The following is a 23719-nucleotide window of genomic DNA, read 5'->3' as shown; positions in this document are numbered from 1 at the left end:
AAAGCTGTTAATGAAAAGGCCACTGAAGCACACAATTTCTGTAGCAGTCTGAATATGGAGTGTGAGATAGAGGAGTGAAACTTCTTACTTAATGGAATAGGACGTAAAGGGGAGAAAGAAAAGTGCTGTCTCAAACCCACTGTTCTTCAATTTATTTAAAAACAGTGTTGCTGGTTAAGATTTTTTATTTATTTATTTATTTTTTTGCCTGTTTCATGTTATCAGTCAGGTTCTATTGTTGCAATTTCCTGATTCCACAAAACTGGCAGTAATAAGGAATGGGCAACATTTTTTTGTTTTTCTGCTTTTTCCAGTACAGTGTAATTTCTGTATACTGAATTAATTTCCATCAGTTGACAGAAGGAGTGGTTAACATTAGCAGGAAAATTTCAGCCCCAACTGCAGCAGACTTCTTTAATTTTTTCCATCCACACAAATGTAAACATTGGTACAGACTTTTCAGGTAATCCATGTGCAGTTTTTCCACTCAGAGGCTGAATACAAAGATTTACTTCATGTGAAAGGTGATGCAGAGAGAGTGAACTTTCTGCTACTGCTTCAGTTGAACTTCGTCTGCTGCAACAAACAGGAAACAGTGTATGTCAGATGTTCACAAAAGAGCATAGACAAATTATTTAACTGAAAAGCTTTGTCTCTTTACTTCTTCTTTTCTAGCAGAAGACATTGGAATAAGCTGTGGATGTGGTATTTATGAAACAGTCTTTATTTATTTTCTCTGCTTGATATCATTGTAAAATATGTTTCCTAAAGCAGAAACATAAATGGAATTGAAAAGCAAATCTACGGTAGGCATGAAGAGGAATACATTCTCAGTGTGTTACATGTATTTCTCTATTATGATAAAAACAATGGCAATGAAGCCATTTGTGATGATTGTAGATCTGATTTCCGAGCACCAATGCTTCAATTTCATAATTTACCCTCCTAATGCTCTCTATGGCTATAGGAAGCCATACATCACCTCAACACAACAGTTTGTTCCTGGATTTGGTCCAAACATCTGGAGATTATATCTTGGCTCCTGAACACAGTAATGACGTGCATATCCTTGAGTATGTCAAGCATACAGATTGCTAACAGAAATACAAGCATGAGGAAAAACTGAACTAAAGTTCTCAACAATAGATTAAACCAGAAAATACACCCACATACACAACCCGTAAATATGGGTTCAAGGTCAAGGAAGTAATGAGGCTGTCAAACTGATGTTAAACTGTAATACTTTAAGTTGTTCACAGTCGTCTGAATGCCCTGAGAATAATTTCTAAAAAAGGCACTTTTCCTATTATGATACATTCCACAGTGCAAACAGCCTAAACTATATCTTAAATAACTTACTTGTAAAGCAATAAGTCTATTTTGTTTTAACTTAAATAATTACAATAAATGTAATTCTGTAGGCATCTTTATCCGTCCAACCATTGTCGTCTTTAAAAATCAGCGTCAAGTACAAAAGTAATACTAAAATTGATCTGACCCTTTAAGTATTATTCATTTTCCTGTGGTCTCAAAATATGTACTTAACATTCACACATTCATACTCTTTCGTTGATCAAACATTGACCCATGTAGGTAAGCAGAAGACATTGAGTTGAAAAGTCCTCAGGGCCCCATTTTGTACTGAATTGTTGGTCAGTTTGCCAAAAAAAATGTCCACAAAAAACAAACCCTAGCTCCAACGATTTCATAAAAGCTTTTTTGTTTTGGGTTTTTAAATTTTCCACCAGTACAATAAACCATTGATAGGTTGTTTATCTTTCATTTCTCAGTTCTTTTCCTCCTATGGCCTGGTTTCCCAGCAGTGAGGAAGCTCAGGCTTTAGCTTCATGTTGGTTTAGCTCCATCCCATCCTCTGCATCTTTGTTGCCAGGGCTTGAATTCTTCTTTCTGGGTTTGCTTCCAAGAGATTTAGCCTCTTCTAAAGTGGTGGGGAGAGGTTTGCCCAAGGTTTCAGGTAAGAGCAAAGTAAGTACTCCAATTATAAATGCCAGGATTCCTACAATGAGCTGAAAAAAGATGGTAAAAGTATATCTTATGTTGAAAAAGCATATAAAATGAGAATATTGTGACAAGAGGGACACAGACTATGATGCATTTAAACAACATATTAACAAATTTCCTTAGCATGCTGAGCTCCTCAGTAAAGGTGGACTCATCTCAAAACCATGCAGGAACTTTTTTTAAAACTCTATTTCATCAGATATATGGCTTCACTAAGAAAATCTGTCTAAAAATTGCATATGCAAATTGTGACCTGTTAGATTCTTATGTTAGAGCAAAAACAAACATTGAAGAGTTTAAAGATTTTGATTAGGAAGAATAAATATTTAACATAACAGATATTTAACATATCTGTTTCATTTTTTCTTGTTTTGGCTGAGAATTCAGATTTAGTACTGCCAGAGGAAAAAAAATACGCAGTAATGAATTAGGTTTCTGGGCAGAAATCCCTTCATGTAGGGGATGTTTTGCTACAGGTCAAGCGCTGAACAGAATAAATCAGCTTGAGTTGTTGAGTCAGTCGATCCTGTTAGAAAAGACCAGGAAGACTCATCCTTGGATTGAGGCGTAGCCACCACTAATGTGGCTTCTTTTTTGCAACTCCTCACCACAGAAACCAATTTGAGCCAATAAATATAAACTTTGCGGGTATGATTTTGAGAGCATGTCTGGGATTGCAATCTTTAGTTTGGATCTGACCGATAAAGAAAGGGTAAGAGGCATGCTGTTGTGACAGGTCCAGTTGAGGCTGATAGATATTTAGCACATTCTCATCTGTCCCACAGAGAATGCATACAGATGGAACGCTGTGAAAGCAACATTTGGCTTTATTAACAGATAAAGGCACACAAGTTTTAAAAAAATGTTTCTGCATGAGGGTGCTGTGGTGACACAGGGGGTAAGCACAACCCACATATGGAGGCCTTAATCCCCGACGTGGTTGTCGCAGGTTTGATACCCGGTCTGGCGACCTTTGCCGCATCTCTTCCCCGTCTCTCAATATCCACGTTCCTGTCAATTTACTATCAAGTAAAGCCCACTAGAGCCAATAAAACCTTTGAAAATGATTCTGCCTTCCTGGTTTCCTAATTATGTGAATGGAGTTAACTAGACATATGCATCCTTGTGGAATCTATAATAGTCACTTAAACCCTAATGGATTTGATGCAGAAAGATATAAATGGAAAAAAAAACAGTATCCCTCAAAAAGCTTGCAAAAAAAAAGAACAGAAAAGGTCATACCTGAGGTAAATAAACCCAGACATCAGCCAGGTAAACGCAGAAAGGAGCCACAACACTACCAACACGACACATCATGCTGCCACTACCGACTGCCAGAGACCTGCAGAGGGAACATTCAAGCACGATGCATTAACTTAGTCCAGATAGACCAAATCAAGAGAACAGAATTGCCATTGGTGCAAATTATTGATTACAGCTATTTTAGAAGAGCTATGGAACCTTGAATAAGAGCTCTTTTCTAAATTTGCAAGATATTTCTATGAAGAAATAGTTATAAAAGGAAGCCACATATTGTCATATGTTTTGTGTATGTTAGAATTTGTATTTTTTTCCTCACCTGATGACAGTAGGGTAAAGCTCACAGGTATACAGGTAGATGAGGCCAAAGGCAATTGCCACAGCAAATTTTCCAATCATACTGAGAGCGACGGCCAGAGACTCTATTTCCTTCAGGTCGGGTTGGGTAACGTTTGTTGATAGGAGACAATAAACAGAACAAGACCGTAAGAAACAAGTGACATAGTGATAATTTCACATTATATACAAAGACTTTAACTTGCTATATTGCATGCAATTTTTTTATTTCTTAGAATAAAGCTAGACTTTTGAACTTACAGACTCACTGATTCACCAACATAATTCATCTAACTCTTCATCATCTAACCCTAACCCTACCCATAACCCTAACCCTAACCCTAACCCTACCCTACCCTAAGAAGATCCCTTCTTATGTTATTTATGGCAACATGAGTTTCTTCCCCTTGAAGGCTCTCGCATTACAAACAGCTGAAGGGTCACACTACGAGTGATTTATTTGCAATGAAAACTAGCCACATTGTTGAGCAATGCTGACCAGAGTTTTCCTGCTATGCTTTTTATAAATGATTAAAGCATCAATATAAATGATTGATATCTCTAATTTTCACAATAATGCTATTTTGCTTGGCAAAACTGAATCTTTTTTGTAAGAACCATGTATTCATCTGGATGTTAATTATTCATAGAAATTGAAATGTATGCCAAGCAAAAAAAAATCTAAATGTAATTTCACTGACTTTAAAGAACAAATATTTTTCTAATCTGTTTTTACCCAGATATTTGCTTGTATGTAAGCAAACTAGCAATTTAACAGTGTTCTGGATCATGATATCAATTTCTCCATTCCATTTGGAAGAATCTGAAATGAGGTGCTGTTTAAAAAAAAAACAAGAAAACAAAATTGTTTTATGTATACATCCGAATGCACCTGGGTGTTTATAGTGTAAACACTAATTAGCCAATGATATTTTGAGAAACATCTCAAAATTGAGTTCACGCTTTTTGCAGAAAGAAATGAAGCTATGTACCTGACTTTAGCTGTCTGCAGGCATAAAACAAAAAAGCACAGACTAAAAGCAAAAATAAATTGCAATGTATTGGCCTCATTGCACCACTGTGTGCTGCTGTGCAAAAATACGTTTCTGGGAACTGAGCTGAGTAATTGTATCTCTTTTACTCTGAAGCAACATGTAGACACAATTGAAAACGCTGACAGAGGGGTGTATAATTTAATGGTGCCAAATGTTTTTTTTTTTTGGCTTTTTTTCCCGTCCGCCCTAAATTCAGTAAAGCTAAATTTGGGTTGTACTGATGTGGTGAACAAACAGTCACTTTATCTAGCATATGTGGTGCTGGTGCTGTGACATGCTGCACACTGAGCTGTTTACAGGAAAGCAGTCTTCTCTGGTAATCTTATTTCTTTCAAAGAGGTCACTTGTGAAAGGTGGGAGTGTTTCTCTTCATCATATGCAGCTGCCAAATTTCACCAAAAAGTCTAAACATAGTGCTAACTATGTCGCAAAACTCATTGGTTGTAATTTTCAGTTAAAAAACAAACAAGAAGTTTTTGTGAAACCACTTGAACAGAACAGATGTTCAACTTTACACCTTTCTGCTGTGTTTGCACTGATTGTAGAAGCACACATAGTAGCCAAGGTAATGCAGCTCTTTTTTTTTTGTTTGTTTGTTTAGTTTTCACAGTTGTGTAGGAGTTTAGCTCACTAATTGACATTTTTACAGCCTTTAATTTTATTTTTTGGGGGGAAATTCAAGAATGAAGATAAGAGTCTGCATTCCCTACACGAATAAAACAGATGCAGTTTAGCCTATACTAACTGTCATAGTCATACTAAATGCTAATATTAAAATGCTGCGGACTTTAAAATATCAGCAAATCATTTTGTCATTGTTTGAAAACAAAATTGTGACATCAAGAGCACTGCATAATATTGTATAAGGGTTCTTCTATAAGTGATTTTTCACATTTAATATTTTCACTTATGTAGCAGAAGTAATTTTATGTTTGTGAAAATATCATATATTTGTGTTTTTGTGTATACTCTGGTGAGTGGATCTAGAATAATGTAGAACAAATATAAAACAGGCAATGTGTCAATTCAATTTCAGCTGTATTTTTGTTGCTATTTATTCACCTTGTGCTGGACATACTCAATTCAAAATGGTCAAAGGTTATATTTACTCAAACATTAAGTGCAAGCTGTTAGCTAAAGTGACTTAAACAGGAGTAATGTCGGTCAGAGACTAGAGCACAAACACATTGCAGACAGGAAGTGTCATATGTCATAGTGGTGGACAGTAGCCGTCTAGAACCTCAGAGCACTTTCTTAAATTAAACACCGAAAGGAAAAAAAATGCATTGTGCAACACTTTAAAATACCCCTATGTTACATGTTTCCTGTTACACTCTCTTACAACTTCATACATTGTTGCAGCTGCAGAACTATTTTCTGTTTAATGCCGTAAAATGCTGAAATGTGGTTGAATTTACTGACAATGGAGAAGCAATGTAAACTGGCACACAAATGAACAACTTGCTGCATCATTGGAGCTTAAACTGTGCAAAACATCTGCATACATACAGCAGGAACCACAATGATGAGCATACAAGCAACCCCGGCCAGGAGCAGAGCCGGAGCACATGTCTTCTTCCTCCCAATCCGCTCCATTGCAAAGCAGCCAACCAGATAAGAAGGGAGCTCCACAGCCCCTGGAAACAACCAATCAAAACAGCCATGTGGTCAAAGGTTTGTCATGCGACTGACACAGAGATATTTAATCTAGGAGATCAAAATAGCCAGCCAGTGTTTGAGCAATGAAGGAAACTTCAAGGTATTCACCGAAGACCCTGAGATCCAGGAACGGAAAAAATAGATGTTTTCTTTTAATTTTTGTTTTAAAGGAAAAAGAGTTATTAAAGGGGTGCTTCATCCCAAATTTTTGAGTGCAACATGTGCCTAGCAGATAAATTTAACTGCAGGATTTAAAAGAAATTAAAATAGTTTACTGGAAACTAAAAGAACAAAACATTCAGCTTAACTGACAATGCAAGTTTAGTAAAGGAATAACTTAGTCAATGGATAGAGGCTGCAAATTTTCAAAAAATAATACAGTTTTTCTCAGAAGAACTGACAGCTTTAAACCAGGACCTGGGAGGAGCCCGGTACTCTAAGGATAGCATTACATTGCATCTGTGATTTGTTCAACAAATCTTATTTTCTTTATTAGATGCGATGCGGAAACCATTTAGCCGAGGACAGTTTGTGTTCATTCTTGGCTCTCGGTTACCATAAACAGAGCTGTTAACAACCCCAAATTGGACAACAGCACATGTTTCTAACACACATCACTGAAGTATTACAGCATGGAAAAGTTTAGACACCACAGACAAAACCTTTAATGAATGGTTAAGAAAACCAAATAATGACAAAGGTAACAAGTTAAAGACAAAAAAATACTTTTCTCAATAGTTAGACCATGGGTTTTGCTATATATATGCTGTACATATAAAACCAAAACTACTTCTTTGGTAGCACAGACAAAATATAACAAAGGACAGAAAATATTTTTAGGTTACTCGCTCAAAGATCATTTTGTTCCATCAACATGTGTTTGGCCGTCTTTGAAAAATAATTAATTCTTCAAAGAAGAAAATCCTACAGGATTTTAATTGAAGATCTTTTTCAAACTGTTACAGAGGAACAAAGACTGATGCAGTTATTTACAGACACTGATTTCCCACCAATGCTGCTGTAACTAACATCTGAAGGCCTTTTTCATTTTAATATATGAAATATATATATATATATATATTATATATAAACGTTTTGCACCCATATATATAAAAATTCCCTTCTCACCCACCGCGGGTGGTTCTTATCCTCTGAGCTCGGGTCCTCTACCAGAGGCCTGGGAGCTTGAGGGTTCTGCGCAGTATCTTGGCTGTGCCAAGGACTGCACATTTCTGGACTGAGATGTCTGATGTTGTTCCTGGGATCTGTTGTAGCCACTGCTCCAGTTTGGGGGTTAGTGCCCCGAGGGCCCCGATGACCACAGGCACCACTGTGGTCTTCACCTTCCAGGCCCTCTCCAGTTCTTCCCTGAGGCCCTGGTATTTCTCCAGTTTCTCGTGCTCCTTTTTCCTGATGTTGCAATCACTTGGTATTGCTACATCAACCATAACGGCTTTCCTCTGATGTTTATCCACTACGACAATGTCTGGTTGGTTCGCCATTACCATTTTGTCTGTCTGGATCTGGAAGTCCCACAGGATCTTAGCTCTGGCGTTCTCCACCACCTTTGGGGGTGTTTCCCACTTTGATCTCGGGGTTTCCAGTCCATATTCTGCACAGATGTTTCTGTACACTATGCCTGCCACTTGGTTATGTCGCTCCATGTACGCTTTCCCTGTGTTTGCTTATCTTGGCCGCTATGATGCCTGACATGAGCTTCCAGGTTGTGGAGAGGCAGGTTATTGGTCAGTAGTTGGGTGGATTAGGATTGTCCGCCCTTCAGTATCTTGCACCCTGCTGTTATGTGCTGGACTGTCTCAGGGGCCTCCTTGCACAACCTACACCTTGGGTCTTGTCTGGTGTGGTAGATCTGGGCCTCTATTGCTCTGGTGTTTAGGGCCTGTTCCTGGGCGGCCAGGATGAGGGCCTCTGTGCTGTCCTTGAGTCCAGCTTTTTCCAGCCATTGGTAGGATTTACTGATATCAGCCACTTCAGTTATTTGCTGGTGGTACATCCCATGTAGGGGTTTGTCCTCCCATGATGGTATCTCTGGCACCTCAACCTCCGTTCCCTGTTGTCTGAGACATTCACTGAGCACATTGTCTGTTGAGGCTTTGTCCCTGATGTATTTATGGATCTTAGTTGTTTCGTCCTGGACAGTGGTTCTCACACTCACTAGTCCTCTGCCTCCGTCCTTGCGGCTCGTGTACAGTCTCAGGGTGCTGGATTTGGGATGGAACCCTCCATGCATGGTTAGTAGCTTTCTAGTCTTAATATCTGTGGCTTTTATCTCCTCCTTTGGCCAGCTGATTATTCCAGCAGGGTATCTGATTACTGGCAGGGCATAGCTGTTTATCGCACGGATTTTGTTCTTGCCATTGAGCTGGCTTCTCAGGACTTGCCTTATTCGTTGGAGGTATTTAGCTGTGGCTCCTTTCCTTGTGGCCTCATCGAGGTTGCCATTTGCTTGTGGTATACCTAGGTACTTGTAACTGTCCTCTATGTCTGCTATTGTTCCTTGTGGGAGTGAGACTCCTTCTGTGTGGATCACCTTCCCCCGACCACACTTCTCTAGTCCGAATGACATCCCAATGTCAGTGCTGTAGATCCTGGTGGTGTGGATCAGTGAGTTGATGTCTCGCTCACTCTTGGCATACAGCTTGATGTCATCCATGTAGAGGAGGTGACTGATGTTGGCCCCATTTTTGAGTCGGTATCCGTAGCCAGTTGTTGATAATTTGGCTGAGGGGGTTCAGGCCTATGCAGAACAGTAGCGGGGACAGAGCATCTCCTTGGTATATGCCACATTTGATGGACACTTGTGCAAGTGGTTTGCAGTTGGCTTCAAGCGTGGTTTTCCACAGCTTCATCGAGTTTGCAATGAAGGCTCTCAGAATCCTGTTGATGTTATACATCTCTAGGCATTCAATGATCCAAGTATGCGGCATTGAGTCATAGGCTTTCTTGTAATCGATCCAAGCCATGCACAGGTTGGTGTGTCGGGTTTTGCAGTCTCGGGCAACTGTGCGGTCTACGAGGAGTTGGTGTTTGGCTCCTCTGGTATTTATCCATGTGTTTGCTTATCTTGGCCGCTATGATGCCTGACATGAGCTTCCAGGTTGTGGAGAGGCAGGTTATTGGTCAGTAGTTTGGGTGGGACTGGACCTTTTGATGGATCCTTCTGGATTAGGATTGTCCGCCCTTCAGTTAACCATTCAGGGTGAGTCCCACTTTGTAGCAGCTGGTTCATTTGGGCTGCCAGTCGCTCATGGAGAGCAGTGAGTTTCTTTAGCCAGTAGGCATGGATCATGTCAGGCCCTGGTGCTGTCCAGTTTTTCATGCCTGAGAGTCTTTCTTGAACATCTGTCACAGTGATGGTTACCGGGGCTTGCTCAGGGAGGTTGCTGTGGTCCTCTCGTAGAGAGATCAGCCACTGTGCATTGCTGTTGTGGGACGCCTCCCTTTCCCATATGCCTTTCCAGTATTGTTCAGTCTCCAGCCTTGGTGGGTCTGCTCTGTTGTTATTACCCTGCCATTGAGAGTACACCTTAGCTGGTTGAGTGGAGAAGAGCCGGTTAATCCTTCTGGATTCATTCTCCCTTGTGTATCTCTTTAGGCGGCTGGCCAAGGCTTGGAGCCTCTGTTTGGCAGTTTCAAGTGCTTCAGGTAAGGTACTGGTCTTTTCATTGTACCCTTGTGGAGCTCTGACAGTCGGCTCACTTCCCTCCTTGTTACCTTGATTTTAGCCTCTAACCGTCTTTTCCATGGTGGGTATTGGGTCTCATGGTTGCTCTTATAGCCAAGTATCTCAAGGATCACTGATGCTGAGTTGTAGATCAGCTCATTGGTTTCTGTTATGGCGTTGGTAGGGATCGTTCTCAATGCCGCATTCACATTCTCAATGAGACTTTCTGATGGTACTTCACTCCGTTGTAATTGGCGCCGGGGAGGCCTGGTTGTCATTCGGGTCATGATTCTCTCTCTCAGGTCAGCAGCTGTCTCGTTCAGCTCTGTTTCGCTCATTGGGGCCGTGTATCCCCTCACTGGGTGGGGACTTGTAGTTAAGTCCCCACAGTCCTGACATCCGGGTTCCTCCCTTTTGCCGTAGCATTTGTGTTGTATCTCATCAATCTCAAGTTGTGATAGCAGTTGCCGTTTGCGGATGTGGAACACTGAGCTACTAGTTGTTTAGCGCTTAGTGTTGACTGGGGATGTCGAAGTAACCATTCCTTCCCCAGTCTTTGCATGTAACCTCTCTCACTAGGGTTACTTGAGTAGTAGCATTCCAACAGATCCACATTTTCATCTCTCGCCCATTTCCGTCTTGTTCCAGTAGCCCATTTGTCATCAAGGTGCTCTGGTCATATATATATAGCTGACTGGATAGCTCAATACATAAGGCATGTGGGGACTTAACTACAAGTCCCCACCCAGTGAGGGGATACACGGCCCCAATGAGCGAAACAGAGCTGAACGAGACAGCTGCTGACCTGAGAGAGAGAATCATGACCCGAATGACAACCAGGCCTCCCCGGCGCCAATTACAACGGCTGAGTGAAGTACCATCTGAAAGTCTCATTGAGAATGTGAATGCAGCATTGAGAACGATCCCTACCAACACCATAACAGAAACCAATGAGCTGATCTACAACTCAGCATCAGTGATCCTTGAGATACTTGGCTATAAGAGCAACCATGAGACCCAATACCCACCATGGAAAAGACGGTTAGAGGCTAAATCAAGGTAACAAGGAGGGAAGTGAGCCAACTGTCAGAGCTCCACAAGGGTGCAATGAAAAGAACAGTACCCAGAAAGTACAGGCAGATGCCCATACCTGAAGCACTTGAGACTGCCAAACAGAGGCTCCAAGCCTTGTCCAGCCGCCTAAAGAGATACACAAGGGAGAATGAATCCAGAAGGATTAACCGGCTCTTCTCCACTCAACCAGCTAAGGTGTACTCTCAATGGCAGGGTAACAATAACAACAGAGCAGACCCAAGGCTGGAGACGGAACAATACTGGAAAGGCATATGGGAAAGGGAGGCGTCCCACAACAGCAATGCACAGTGGCTGATCTCTCTACGAGAGGACCACAGCAACCTCCCTGAGCAAGCCCCGGTAACCATCACTGTGACAGATGTCCAAGAAAGAGTCTCAGGTATGAAAAACTGGACAGCACCAGGGCCTGACATGATCCATGCCTACTGGCTAAAGAAACTCACTGCTCTCCATGAGCGAATGGCAGCCCAAATGAACCAGCTGCTACAAAGTGGGACTCACCCTGAATGGTTAACTGAAGGGCGGACAATCCTAATCCAGAAGGATACATCAAAGGGTCCAGTCCCACCCAACTACCAACCAATAACCTGCCTCTCCACAACCTGGAAGCTCATGTCAGGCATCATAGCGGCCAAGATAAGCAAACACATGGATAAACACATGAGCACGGCACAGAAGGGTATCGGTGTAAATAGCAGAGGAGCCAAACACCAACTCCTCGTAGACCGCACAGTTGCCCGAGACTGCAAAACCCGACACACCAACCTGTGCATGGCTTGGATTGATTACAAGAAAGCCTATGACTCAATGCCGCATACTTGGATCATTGAATGCTTAGAGATGTATAACATCAACAGGACTCTGAGAGCCTTCATTGCAAACTCGATGAGGCTGTGGAAAACCACCCTTGAAGCCAACTGCAAACCACTTGCACAAGTGTCCATCAAATGTGGCATATACCAAGGAGATGCTCTGTCCCCGCTACTGTTCTGCATAGGCCTGAACCCCCTCAGCCAAGTTATCAACAAGACTGGCTACGGATACAGACTCAAAAATGGGGCCAATATCAGTCACCTACTCTACATGGATGACATCAAGCTGTACGCCAAGTGTGAGCGAGACATCGACTCACTGATCCACACCACCAGGATCTACAGCACGGACATTCGGACTAGAGAAATGTGGTCGGCTGGTCACAAAGAGGGGGAAGGTCATCCACACAGAAGGGGTCTCACTCCCAGAAGGAACAATAGCAGACATAGAGGACAGTTACAAGTACCTAGGTATACCACAAGCAAATGGCAACCTCGATGAGACCACAAGGAAAGGAGCCACAGCTAAATACCTCCAACGAATAAGGCAAGTCCTGAGAAGCCAGCTCAATGGCAAGAACAAAAATCCGTGCGATAAACAGCTATGCCCTGCCAGTAATCAGATACCCTGCTGGAATAATTAGCTGGCCAAAGGAGGAGAAAAGCCACAGATACTAAGACTAGAAAGCTACTAACCATGCATGGAGGGTTCCATCCCAAATCCAGCACCCTGAGACTGTACACAAGCCGCAAGGAAGGAGGCAGAGGACTAGTGAGTGTGAGAACCACTGTCCAGGACGAAACAACTAAGATCCATAAATACATCAGGGACAAAGCCTCAACAGACAATGTGCTCAGTGAATGTCTCAGACAACAGGGAACGGAGGTTGAGGTGCCAGAGATACCATCATGGGAGGACAAGCCCCTACATGGGATGTACCACCAGCAAATAACCCAAGTGGCTGATATCAGTAAATCCTACCAATGGCTGGAAAAAGTTGGACTCAAGGACAGCACAGAGGCCCTCATCCTGGCCGCCCAGGAGCAGGCCCTAAACACCAGAGCAATAGAGGCCCAGATCTACCATAGCAGACAAGACCCAAGGTGTAGGTTGTGCAAGGAGGCCCCTGAGACAGTCCAGCACATCACAGCAGGGTGCAAGATACTGGTAGGGAAAGCGTACATGGAACGACATAACCAAGTGGCAGGCATAGTGTACAGAAACATCTGCAGAATATGGACTGGAAACCCCGAGATCAAAGTGGGAAACACCCCCAAAGGTGGTGGAAAACGCCAGAGCTAAGATCCTGTGGGACTTCCAGATCCAGACAGACAAAATGGTAATGGCAAACCAACCATTGTCGTAGTGGATAAACAACAGAGGAAAGCCGTTGTGGTTGATGTAGCAATACCAAGTGATTGCAACATCAGGAAAAAGGAGCACGAGAAACTGGAGAAATACCAGGGCCTCAGGGAAGAACTGGAGAGGGCCTGGAAGGTGAAGACCACAGTGGTGCCTGTAGTCATCGGGGCCCTCGGGGCAGTAACCCCCAACTGGAGCAGTGGCTACAACAGATCCCAGGAACAACATCAGACATCTCAGTCCAGAAATGTGCAGTCCTTGGCACAGCAAGATACTGCGCAGAACCCTCAAGCTCCCAGGCCTCTGGTAGAGGACCCGAGCTCAGAGGATAAGAACCACCCGCGGTGGGTGAGAAGGGAATTTATATATATATATATATATATATATCATATATATACAATATATATATACAATATATATATATATATATATATATATATATATATATATATTATATATATTCACATAGAATATATATATATATATATTACCTGTTATAAACTGTTATTGAATTGTGTGCTACTGTTTCAGATTTATCTGATAAAGACAACTTGCATTAAGGCACATATTTAATACACTATTAAAATCCATGGCAGATATGTAGTGATGTAAATTGTGGTATTAAAGTATTGAAAGCTAAACAGCATCCATTATAAAAAAAAAAATAATAAGAAGAATTTTAAAAAAGTGCCAGAATTAGATTCTGGAAAACAGATTTTGTTCCCTAAAGATATTTACTAAAATATGTCATTGTTTACATCTAGCTTTAGAATGGATATATTTAATACATAGTTAAAGTTATTTTTGATTTGACACTCACCAGCCAGAAAAAGATTAACATACTGGTTTCCTCCCAGATTCACTGAACCTAGAGAGAAGACATAGTAGCCCAAGCTGCCGATGAACCAGATGGCCCACACTGTGCAAGTACGGCCTGCCATCCTCCAGCTGCAAAACAGATCCAGGATGGATAGCTTCTTCTCAGGTTGTGCAGGTCTCTCCTCTTCCTCCTTCTCAAGCAGCGCTTTGCCGTTCTCTCACTTCATTGGCTCCAGCAGATCCTCCGCCTTGAGTCGGCACTCAAGTCCGTTGAATCGGGCTATTGTGTCCAGCAGGGCCTGAGTCTCTTGGTAACGGCCCTTGGCCATTAAATAAAAAGGCGTCTCTGGGAACTTCCAGCAAAACAGCAAAAAGGGTGAGGTGCACATGGAGAGGATGATCTGGTAGATCCACCAGACTCGGACTAGGTAACCCATCAGAGCCACTACCATGATGCCAACTGCAAAGGCCGCATGGATGTGCATAGAAGTCCATGTACGCACATTGCTGCCCGTAAACTCTGTCACATACACAAATACAACAACCAGGTAGCCGCTGGACACCTGTCAACAGCAACAGGGAACAAAGGAAGAAGACTAACATTAAAGGAAAAATAATTTGTGCAATGACTACAGTACAGAATTTGCAGAGTTAAATTGCTTTTATGTGTACTTTGTGTTTCTACTGTGGGCACCAAATGCAAACTGTCCGCTTGTTAAGTGTTTAAATGGGGCTTGTCTTCCTTTTCAGACCACATTGAAGTTTTACTGCCATACAACTTGCCAACATAAGAAAGTGTTTAAAATGGGTGCAAAACAAGAATCTATAAAGACTCCTATCTTCCCTAAACCTCCAAACATTTGTCAGCACAAGTCACTGTTTTCTTTGCCATATTAATTAGATCCTTCCATGACACACTGTCTCAATAATTTTAAATTGTGTGGTTAGGATTCAAAGCTGAGCTTCATGGCTTTAAAGCTGCACAGTCACAGTTGGTAAGTTGGGACTATCTGAACGCCTGATTCTATGTGAAAAACAACAGCTGCTGCTGATGAGGAAAGGGGGCTTGGAAAAAGATGATGGAGAATAAAATTACCAAAGATTTCTTCCAGCACAACTCACAAACCATTTGTTTCTCATCCTATAATGTTTATTTGTTTCTCAGACTATAATGTCTATTTTTTTTCTCTTGTTAACATGTTTTTTATGTTAAATATTTTTTCTGCTAATTGGAGACATTTTAACATGTCCAACTCTGAAAAATTTTACCTAAAATAAAAGGCCACATAGATACATGCATTTAAAATATCCTATATATATTGTTTTAGATACATGTGTTTTCTTCATAAATCCTGATCTTAGTGGGAAATAACAAGTCTGGCTGTTTCTTGTTTTTTTTTTCTTTCTTTTCTCACTTGGTAGCCTATACAAGTGATTATGCTCCCTTGCTATAAGGATCTACATTGATACAGCCAAGTGCTAAGAAGCAGATATAAGATAAAGCAGGTTTAAGACTGATTCAAATTATTAAATGGTGTATTTGTGATATATTAATTTAAAATTTCAGTGTCTAGTTGTTGTATTGGCAAAGACCTGCAAAAGTACTCTGACCTCTTAACGTCTTTCATGTTTTCTCTAATCAGATTTCATCCAGTACTACTTTGGACACAGTGTGGCAAAAATTGAAGTTTTTTTCTTAGATCTTCGTCTAAAGTTTAAGAGACTTTTTATTACAATTATTAACATATATATAAATATATATGGTTTTTTTTTGTGGAGTGACAAAAGATATTTTCAATAAGACGGTAAATTGGCAGTTTCAGCTTAAGAAAATGTTCAAAATTAATTTAAATGCCCCATTAAAAGGTGTCAGTGGCATACAGTTTAAGAGTTCACAAATTTTTATGGCAGTACTGAAATACACTGTCATTTGAGTTCTCTTCTTTCTTTAGCTCAAGTTAAAATAAAAACATCATTCCACTCTTTAAATAGTTTTGTTAATAAAGTTGACACTTACAGTAACATAAGCAGAAAGAACTAAATATTAAAATCACTCAGTGTCTATCTGGATTTTACAGTAAGAAACAGTTTCTAGTAAATGGTAAAGTTGTGAATTTAAGAGTTAACTTAAATACCAAATAATAAAGGACTGGTCATTTTAAACAAACCTTGACCTCACCATGGCCAGCAGAAAGCGAAGCACCACAAATAAGTAGTAATTTAGAGAGAATGCCACGGCCACCCCAAGTGCAAACTGGCACAGGCTTGTGATCATCAGAATCTTCACACGACCAATTCTGTTGAAAAGACAACCATGGATAGAGTGCAGAGAGGCACGGGAAGATGGACATGAACAGAGAAACAGAAGAATAGAGGAGGTTTCATGTTTAGGTCAGACTTGCAGTAAAACATCAAGGAATTAGTTGGTTGCAACAGCAGGTAGACTTATTTAAGGCTATTTGATGGAGTTATTATTACCAAACAACGATAACGCCATTGTTTCATGTATGTTATTGACATCATTATCTACTTAACAGGCCTGCAATTGCTTGAGAAGCCTGATAATCACCCATTCATTCAAGGCAGGTGTTCAGCGGTAGGGAACCAGTTAACACATGCAGAGCAGTGGGCCCTGAGGACTGGAGTTGAGGATCTCTGGTCAATTGTACTACATTTCAAAATTTGTGAATAAATTTATTGCACCACCAGGATGCAACATAGTGGAGATTGATAATGCCAGAATTTAAAAGATGGAGGTTCTGAGAATGGCTAAAGTAGAGGAAGAGTTTGTGTTCCCTTTAATGCAGTTCGTGCTTTCCTCTCTGTCAATAACATCTGAAAGTTCAATGAAACCATGAGGACAAAGTAAGACAGATGTGGAAAATGAAAGGTGTTGATGCTGTTTTCCAGTATGGAAGAGCAATATGTAAAGGAAGATGTTTGAGTCAGCTTTACCAAATATTCTTTCTGTAAATACAAAAATATAAATTTTCTATTGCATTTTATTTTAAAAGATCTGTTTTGCAGGTTTATCGCAGGGTTGGAAGACTAACCATGACCATAATTGTCACTTTGAATTTATACATGCAAGTCCAAATGTTATCTCAAATAATAATGTTTAATCGGTAAAAAAATACATTTTCCAAGAAAGTAATCTGTGATCTGTCAGTGTAGACCCTTTTAAATGATTTAGTAGACTACATGCCAAGCATGCTCTCCTATAAATGCTGACCAGCCAAGTCTCAGCTGTTAAGCCATGTCAATTTATCTGTCGGAGCTCTCCTAGTGTTGCTTCAGACAGTTTGAGAGAGTGCATCACATGACAAGATTGAAAGTGATCATAGTTTAGTGGGGCTTAAAAGAGAAATCAGCTGTTACACTGTTTGAAAAAGAGTCTTGATGTAGAGCATATTTGAAACAACATGCAAGGCTATCTTTATTTAAGAATTAGAAATCAATATGCGAACATTTCATAATTAGTTGTCATATGTTTTCCACAGCTGTAATTCTGACAAAAAAACAAACAAAAAAAATGAATTATAATTCACAATAAAATGCTTTGATTTCTTTCTTACTCCATTCTGGAACCATTGCTTACCTGTCAGCAATATCCCCAAACAGCAGTGCTCCGATCAGGACTCCAAGCATGAAAGTTGGCTGGCACAGTTTGGCCAGCCACTCATTTTCACACACCAAGTCCCAGTCTGTCACAATGCTATTATAAACTTCGGTGTGGTCGTAAATAAAGTTCCCACTGCAGTCTGTCATAGTTTTGTTGCCATAAAAATCATATGTAAAGTCCTGGGGATTGATGCGCAGGGCGGAGCGGCACCGGCTGAGTTCCCATTGCTCCCGTCAGATGTTCGACCACCAAAGGCCCGCCAGCTGGCTTGATGACTGGCAAGACACTTTCCAGACTGGATCCAGTTATATTACCATACAGGACATCGGTGATGTTGCCTGGCACACCACACACAAAGTTTGGAGTCTCGACCAGAAAAACTGAGGCAAGGTAGTGGATTCCACATGCTGTGGCCTGGAAGACAGCAGCAAAATACAGACAGGCCTGGAACCTGGAGAGAAGTTAAAATGTAAATGGTTAAAAAGAGGAAGTCATTCTGTTATGTTTAATATACATTTCCTGACTTCTAACGATTGTTGGTATATCTTTCTAAGGAGACAGTGTACTGAATAAAAACAACCTACTACAAAAGTGTTCATACTGCTTGAACCATCTCAGAGGTTGTCACATTGCACTTTATTTCACAGCCCAATACGAAAAAATGCAGAGTAGCTTTTGTTCTGTTCTTGATTTTTACAAACATATATCCTCAAAATATTGTGTATTTGTGGCTTGACCCCTTTGCTCTGATACCCCTAACTACAGAACAAGTGTAACCAATTATTCCCATTAAACAACTAGTCAGAAAATAGAGTTCACCAGGATGTCATTTTGTCTCAGTATAAATCCAGTCGTCTTAAAACAAGCTTTCTTGTTTTAAGAACTAAGAGGTTTGCTAGAAAACATGAGTGAACAAAGAGCACATGAACACCAATGAGTCCAGGAAACAGGTCAGGGATAAGGGCTTGTAGAGATGTTAAAAGAAGGGTTGGGTTATGAAGCAACAGCCCAGGCTTTCAGAATCTCACTCATCACTGTTCAGATTATTGCATGGACATGAAGTAAAATTAGGCACCAGCGACAGCAGTACAGGGAAAGAGAACATTAATTGTTGAAGCAGCCAAAACCAACATGGTAACTTTGAAGGAGCTGCAAATATTCACAGCTCAGGTGGAGGATGGGACAATTGATAATTGTGAGGAGATTTGTTTTTTATTGAACAGCGACAAGAAGAAGCTATTGTTGAAAGAAAGTCAGCAGAGGTCCTGCTTACAAGTGCTCTCCACCCAATCTAATTGTTCCCGTTGGTACTATTTTGCAGATAATACTTTAAGTATTATTTACTTTTAGTTAACATGAAATTGACTCAGAAGTGCTGAAAACAAACGTACACAACAATTTCTAGTCTGTGATTGTAACTTGATAAATGGTGGAAAGATAATGGAAACTTTCTCAGAGCACTTTGCTGAGAAGCCAAAATATAGAAATAATTCCGGTTCTTTTATTGTCTGCATCCATCTGCCAGTGCAATAAAAACTCTAGAAAGCAAAAATTATATGACACAATGAAAATAACTGACCTTATATATATATATAATATATATATATATATATATATATATATATATATATATATATATATATATATATATATATATATATGGAATATGGTTTATTAAAATCACCAATGAATGATTTCAGGTGAAACAGCTGTTACTAGTGTTTATTTTTAAAACAGGGTTACTAAAACGGTCTGAAATCCATTTCAATCAGAACAATGTTCAGAATATTGCCAACAAAAACGTGGGGTGGTGAGGGACAACTAAGGACGGAAAGTCAGTGTTTACCTTTTGAAGTGTCCATACTCGTCGAACATCCTCTCCACAGTCATCTCTGCGGTCTGTGTTTTGCGCCTTGGCGCTCCCGGTGCGATTCTCCCGAGCAGACAGCGCAGCTCTCTCTGAGCGGCTCGGAGCTGAAAACGTTCAAGATGACTTTCACTCGCGGTGAGTAGGAGGGGCGCAAAATGTATTATTCACCGATTGCACACGCCAACACGCACGCACGCGTGCATGGCAGATGTCTTCTCAAAACTTCTTCTTGTACTTCTTGTACTTTTTCAGCCTAATGAAGCTCGTTCCGGACCTGTCAATATGATCATCTGTGTTTCTTTCCATCCCCCTCAAGTCACTCAAATGTGATCAGAGGCTGAATAATCAGGGCTTTTGATGCAGTCATGCGACCATCAATCGTGTTAAATTGACACAACTAATGACAGCGAGCTTTCAGAATCAGTCACCTGATAGTGACCTCCAGAAAGGGGGAAAACAAACACGTAATCTAACCGGAGAGCTCTTATTTTAGGGACACAATATAAAGACAGAGAAGCTCCTAGCGTAAACATGCCTTTGTAAACACCAAGCATGTTTCCCCCTGGGCGTCCCGGGCTTTCTATAAACACATTTCTGCTGTAATCTGCTACCAGTGCAAAGTTAAAGCCTGTAAAGACTCTCACTGCTGTACAGACAGACTTGTACAGAGTGAGAAAAACTGACGATGAACAGCTGATTTTATCGTCACTAACTCTAACAATATTATGTTTGCACTCTTCCTTGGTTAAAAAGAAATATGTTTTATTAATTTTTTGCAACTGAGAAAATAGTGAATATTGTAACATTTCTTCAACTTTGTTGTTACTGGCTACAAGAAGAGAAAGTTTGAGTTTGTAACACTAAACTCTCAAGAAGTGTGAATACTTTTTAATATTTTGTATTTTTACTGACATCATCTTAATTCACATATCACAAGATTATTTGCAACTGGATCTGTGTTGTCAATATCTTATTGTGCCAATAACGTTTATGAAGAATCTTCTGTGTAACTCGTCTGTCACCACAGAATCTTCTGAAAGAAATACATTGAGAAAACAATTCTCACGCGTCACTAGAGCGATTTTGAGACTGTAGCCTTTGCCAGTTTTGCCTATGCATTGATCCTATCTTTGATTAATGATTAATATGCTGCAGCTGTCACTTTTGACTGCATTGCTTGGCTCCAGCAGGAGTGCTGATGGTATCTGTGGTGCACTTTGTCAGATGGAAATAAATAAAATTGATCACCACTGGCAACTGATAAGAGGTCATTTATAAATAGTTTTCTTTGAAAAATACTTTATCTCCTTTATATCGTGGACTGATCAAAACAGCTGACTGATTGCCCAAATCCATTAAGTAAAGTCATGATTGGGGGTGTTGCTTTTCTGTTAGCAAAATATAAAAGTTTGCAGAGGACATTTTTCTCAAAAGAGGTTAGTTTTTCAAACATTTATAGACAGCAGTAAAACATTTTGTACGTACAAGTAAACTGCATCTTCTTTTTCACTTTATTATCCTCCATCTGAGGATATTTTATGTGCTCTTCCATTTGTGTGAGCAAGAGGAAATAGCATTTTTTTTCTTTTTGTGTGTGTCATTGAAATGTTTATTCATCACCTTTTTTAGAGGTTTGGAGCCTTTTTTGTGGATTAGAAAAGTTATTTTTTGTTTTATTTTGTCCTGAAGTAGAAATATTTCCAAAATGTTTTGAGTGGCAGATATTGAGTTTCAACAACTGTTAAATATTCCAACACCTGTGTCATCCTCATCCAAAAAGTAACTGGAACATTGTTGTTTTAAAAAATAAATAAATGAAAAAGTAAAGTATTCTAAAACACAGAGCTTTACAACATTAATGTTGTAACATTGAAACAGTAAATGGAAACATACACAGCACCGCAACACTATATATCACATCTGATAAGTAATTTTCTCAGCAGTAGAAAATTACTTCCTCCTCCATATATTTTTTTTTTCGGTGACATGTCAGCATGTCGTTATGGTAAATCTTGCTGACCTCATTGTGATATTTTACTGTTCTGTTTATGTGTTTTCTGTAAAAACAGGACCCATACAGTCAGTGCATCCTCCTATAAGTACAGTTTTCAAATGGCTGCTATGACAGTTTTTCAAAAGTGTCGTAGTGAAAGCAACTCAATAAAAATGTTTGTCACACCTTTTCTGATTTGCTATTGCAAAAACAATTAGAAAAGCATGCACAATATAATTGTCCTTGTTCTTCACCATCGGTAGTTTGCGCCATGCAAACTATATAAATCATATTAAAGGTTGTGTTTGAAAAATAACAAAATGTTCAAAAGTTAAAGGTGCTGGAGAAGCTTTACTCATTTTTAACATTTTGTTTTTACGCTTTGTTGACAAAAATGTCCAATGTGTGGCTTAGTTTCAGATTGCATCAGCGCATGTACCTCTGTGGGGATATAGCTCTTTGAACTTGTGTGTCAGTGATAACTTGGAGCCCAGCGGAGTGCAAACACTGTCTAACCTTCACCTGCTCCTGTCACAACTGGTCTCTTCCCACTTCAGCAGCAGCAGGTTAAAGGATAAACGTCACACTGTTCATCCAGTTCCCAGTGTGGCCACCAGCTGTGAGGTAGCTTCAACTCTGAGCTCTTTTAGTCAAGCTGATTCCAGTTTAACCTTATTTACAGAACCTCGGCACAGTGCAGGACATGCTGCATTTAGATTTAGATTCCATTTTAAATACATGGAAGACATTCATCTTTTTTTTTTTTTTTTTGCTTTTTCTTTAAACTTTCAATAGAGTTGCCCTGCCTTTTTTCTTCTTTCTTTAACACATCATCAGTGTATCTCACTTAATCCAAACAGCTATTTCAACATGTGGGTTTTCAACTTTTTTTTTTCAAGTGGCATTAGACAGAAAAAAAAAGTTTCTGTGTTAGTTAAATAGTTTATTGATTTAAAAACCAACTTGTGACTCATCTGTAATAACACTTTGCACTTTTTTCAACAAGATGAATGAGTTTATATGACATCTGTTCTCTGAAGGAGTGGAAGAAAAAAAACAGGCACAGATGTATTCCACGAGGCAGCAGATTTTGGCTTTACATTTTTAGGAATCACTGAAATATGTGTAACTCATCTGTCACCACAGAAAACCCCGACTGTGTTCCATAAAAAAATAAAATAACAGAAACACAGTTTGATGCTCTGCATACGTCAGACACTCTGACGTCCCTTTCATCTAAAGCCCAGTTCACACTACACGATTTTAGAAAAGTCGGCGGATTCTGAAAACGTGAGAGAGAGAACACACACTAGCCGATGTAAAATCGTAGGTGTAACGGGTTCGATCGCAGAGTGTGAGGTTTCACTCGGAGACATTCTAATTCCAGATACGAAATCCCTTCAAATAAAAATTCTGCGCTGCCACACCTGAATTTAGAGTAAACAAACAAACGTTGAAGTGGTAACTTTAGTTTGCGGACATATGTTAACCCGAAAAGAACGTAACCAAAAATCAAAGCTGGATCGCGAGCAAGGACTGCTCTTCTCAACCAGATGTACTCTGTGCAATACCCCCGCCCCGCCCCACGGGTGCGGGGCCGGGCAGTAGTGCGCATGCGCGGGGCCGGGCTGGTACTGCGCATGCACGGGGTCTGGCCGGTACTGCGCATGCGCGTGGCCAGGGCGGTAGTGCGCATGCGCGGGTGCCGGGTGGTTGTGCGCATGCGCGGTGCAGGGGCGGATGTGCGCAAGCGCGGGGCCGGAGCGGATGTGGCGTTGGACAACTTCCGGTGGCTATAGCGTTAGCATTAAAAGGCTGGGAAAATAGCTCAGTCTCGGCACAGTTGTTTTTGTTCATTCCCTGGTTGTTCATGTGGGGCAACAAAACAGCCTTATCTGTCATATCATGCGTTCCCGACGGACCCGGACCAACGGAGGCAGTGGATCCAGGCGATCCGAAGAGACGAAGGTCCGGACTTTTGCATAAAGTCGGGGAGTACTTTCGTATGTAGCCGCCACTTCACACCGGAGGATTTTGTTAGCGGATCCACCACCAGCCGCCTTAAAAGTGGAGCTGTTCCTTCCCTGTTTGCCTGGAATAACTTCACTGCACCGGCAATGAGAGAGTC

At 40.5% G+C, this 23719-nt stretch overlaps 1 protein-coding gene across 1 annotated transcript; it reads right to left on the bottom strand.

Moving 5' to 3' along the window:
• Positions 1–400: 400 nt before the first annotated feature.
• LOC129352470 (solute carrier family 22 member 16-like) lies at positions 401–19829 on the bottom strand. The gene is given in 9 exon segments (XM_055021491.1): positions 401–2027; positions 3265–3364; positions 3602–3711; positions 6183–6310; positions 14108–14669; positions 16286–16403; positions 17705–17959; positions 17961–18179; positions 19575–19829. Coding segments are annotated over 9 exon segments (1731 nt in total). The 5' UTR covers positions 19619–19829; the 3' UTR covers positions 401–1832.
• Between the last annotated feature and the right edge of the window lie 3890 nt (positions 19830–23719).

This window comes from Poeciliopsis prolifica, unplaced genomic scaffold, assembly GCF_027474105.1.
Source record: "Poeciliopsis prolifica strain line A6 unplaced genomic scaffold, Auburn_PproV2 SCAFFOLD076, whole genome shotgun sequence".
NCBI classification, from domain to species: domain Eukaryota; kingdom Metazoa; phylum Chordata; class Actinopteri; order Cyprinodontiformes; family Poeciliidae; genus Poeciliopsis; species Poeciliopsis prolifica.
This window is presented reverse-complemented; position numbering and strand designations above follow the sequence as displayed.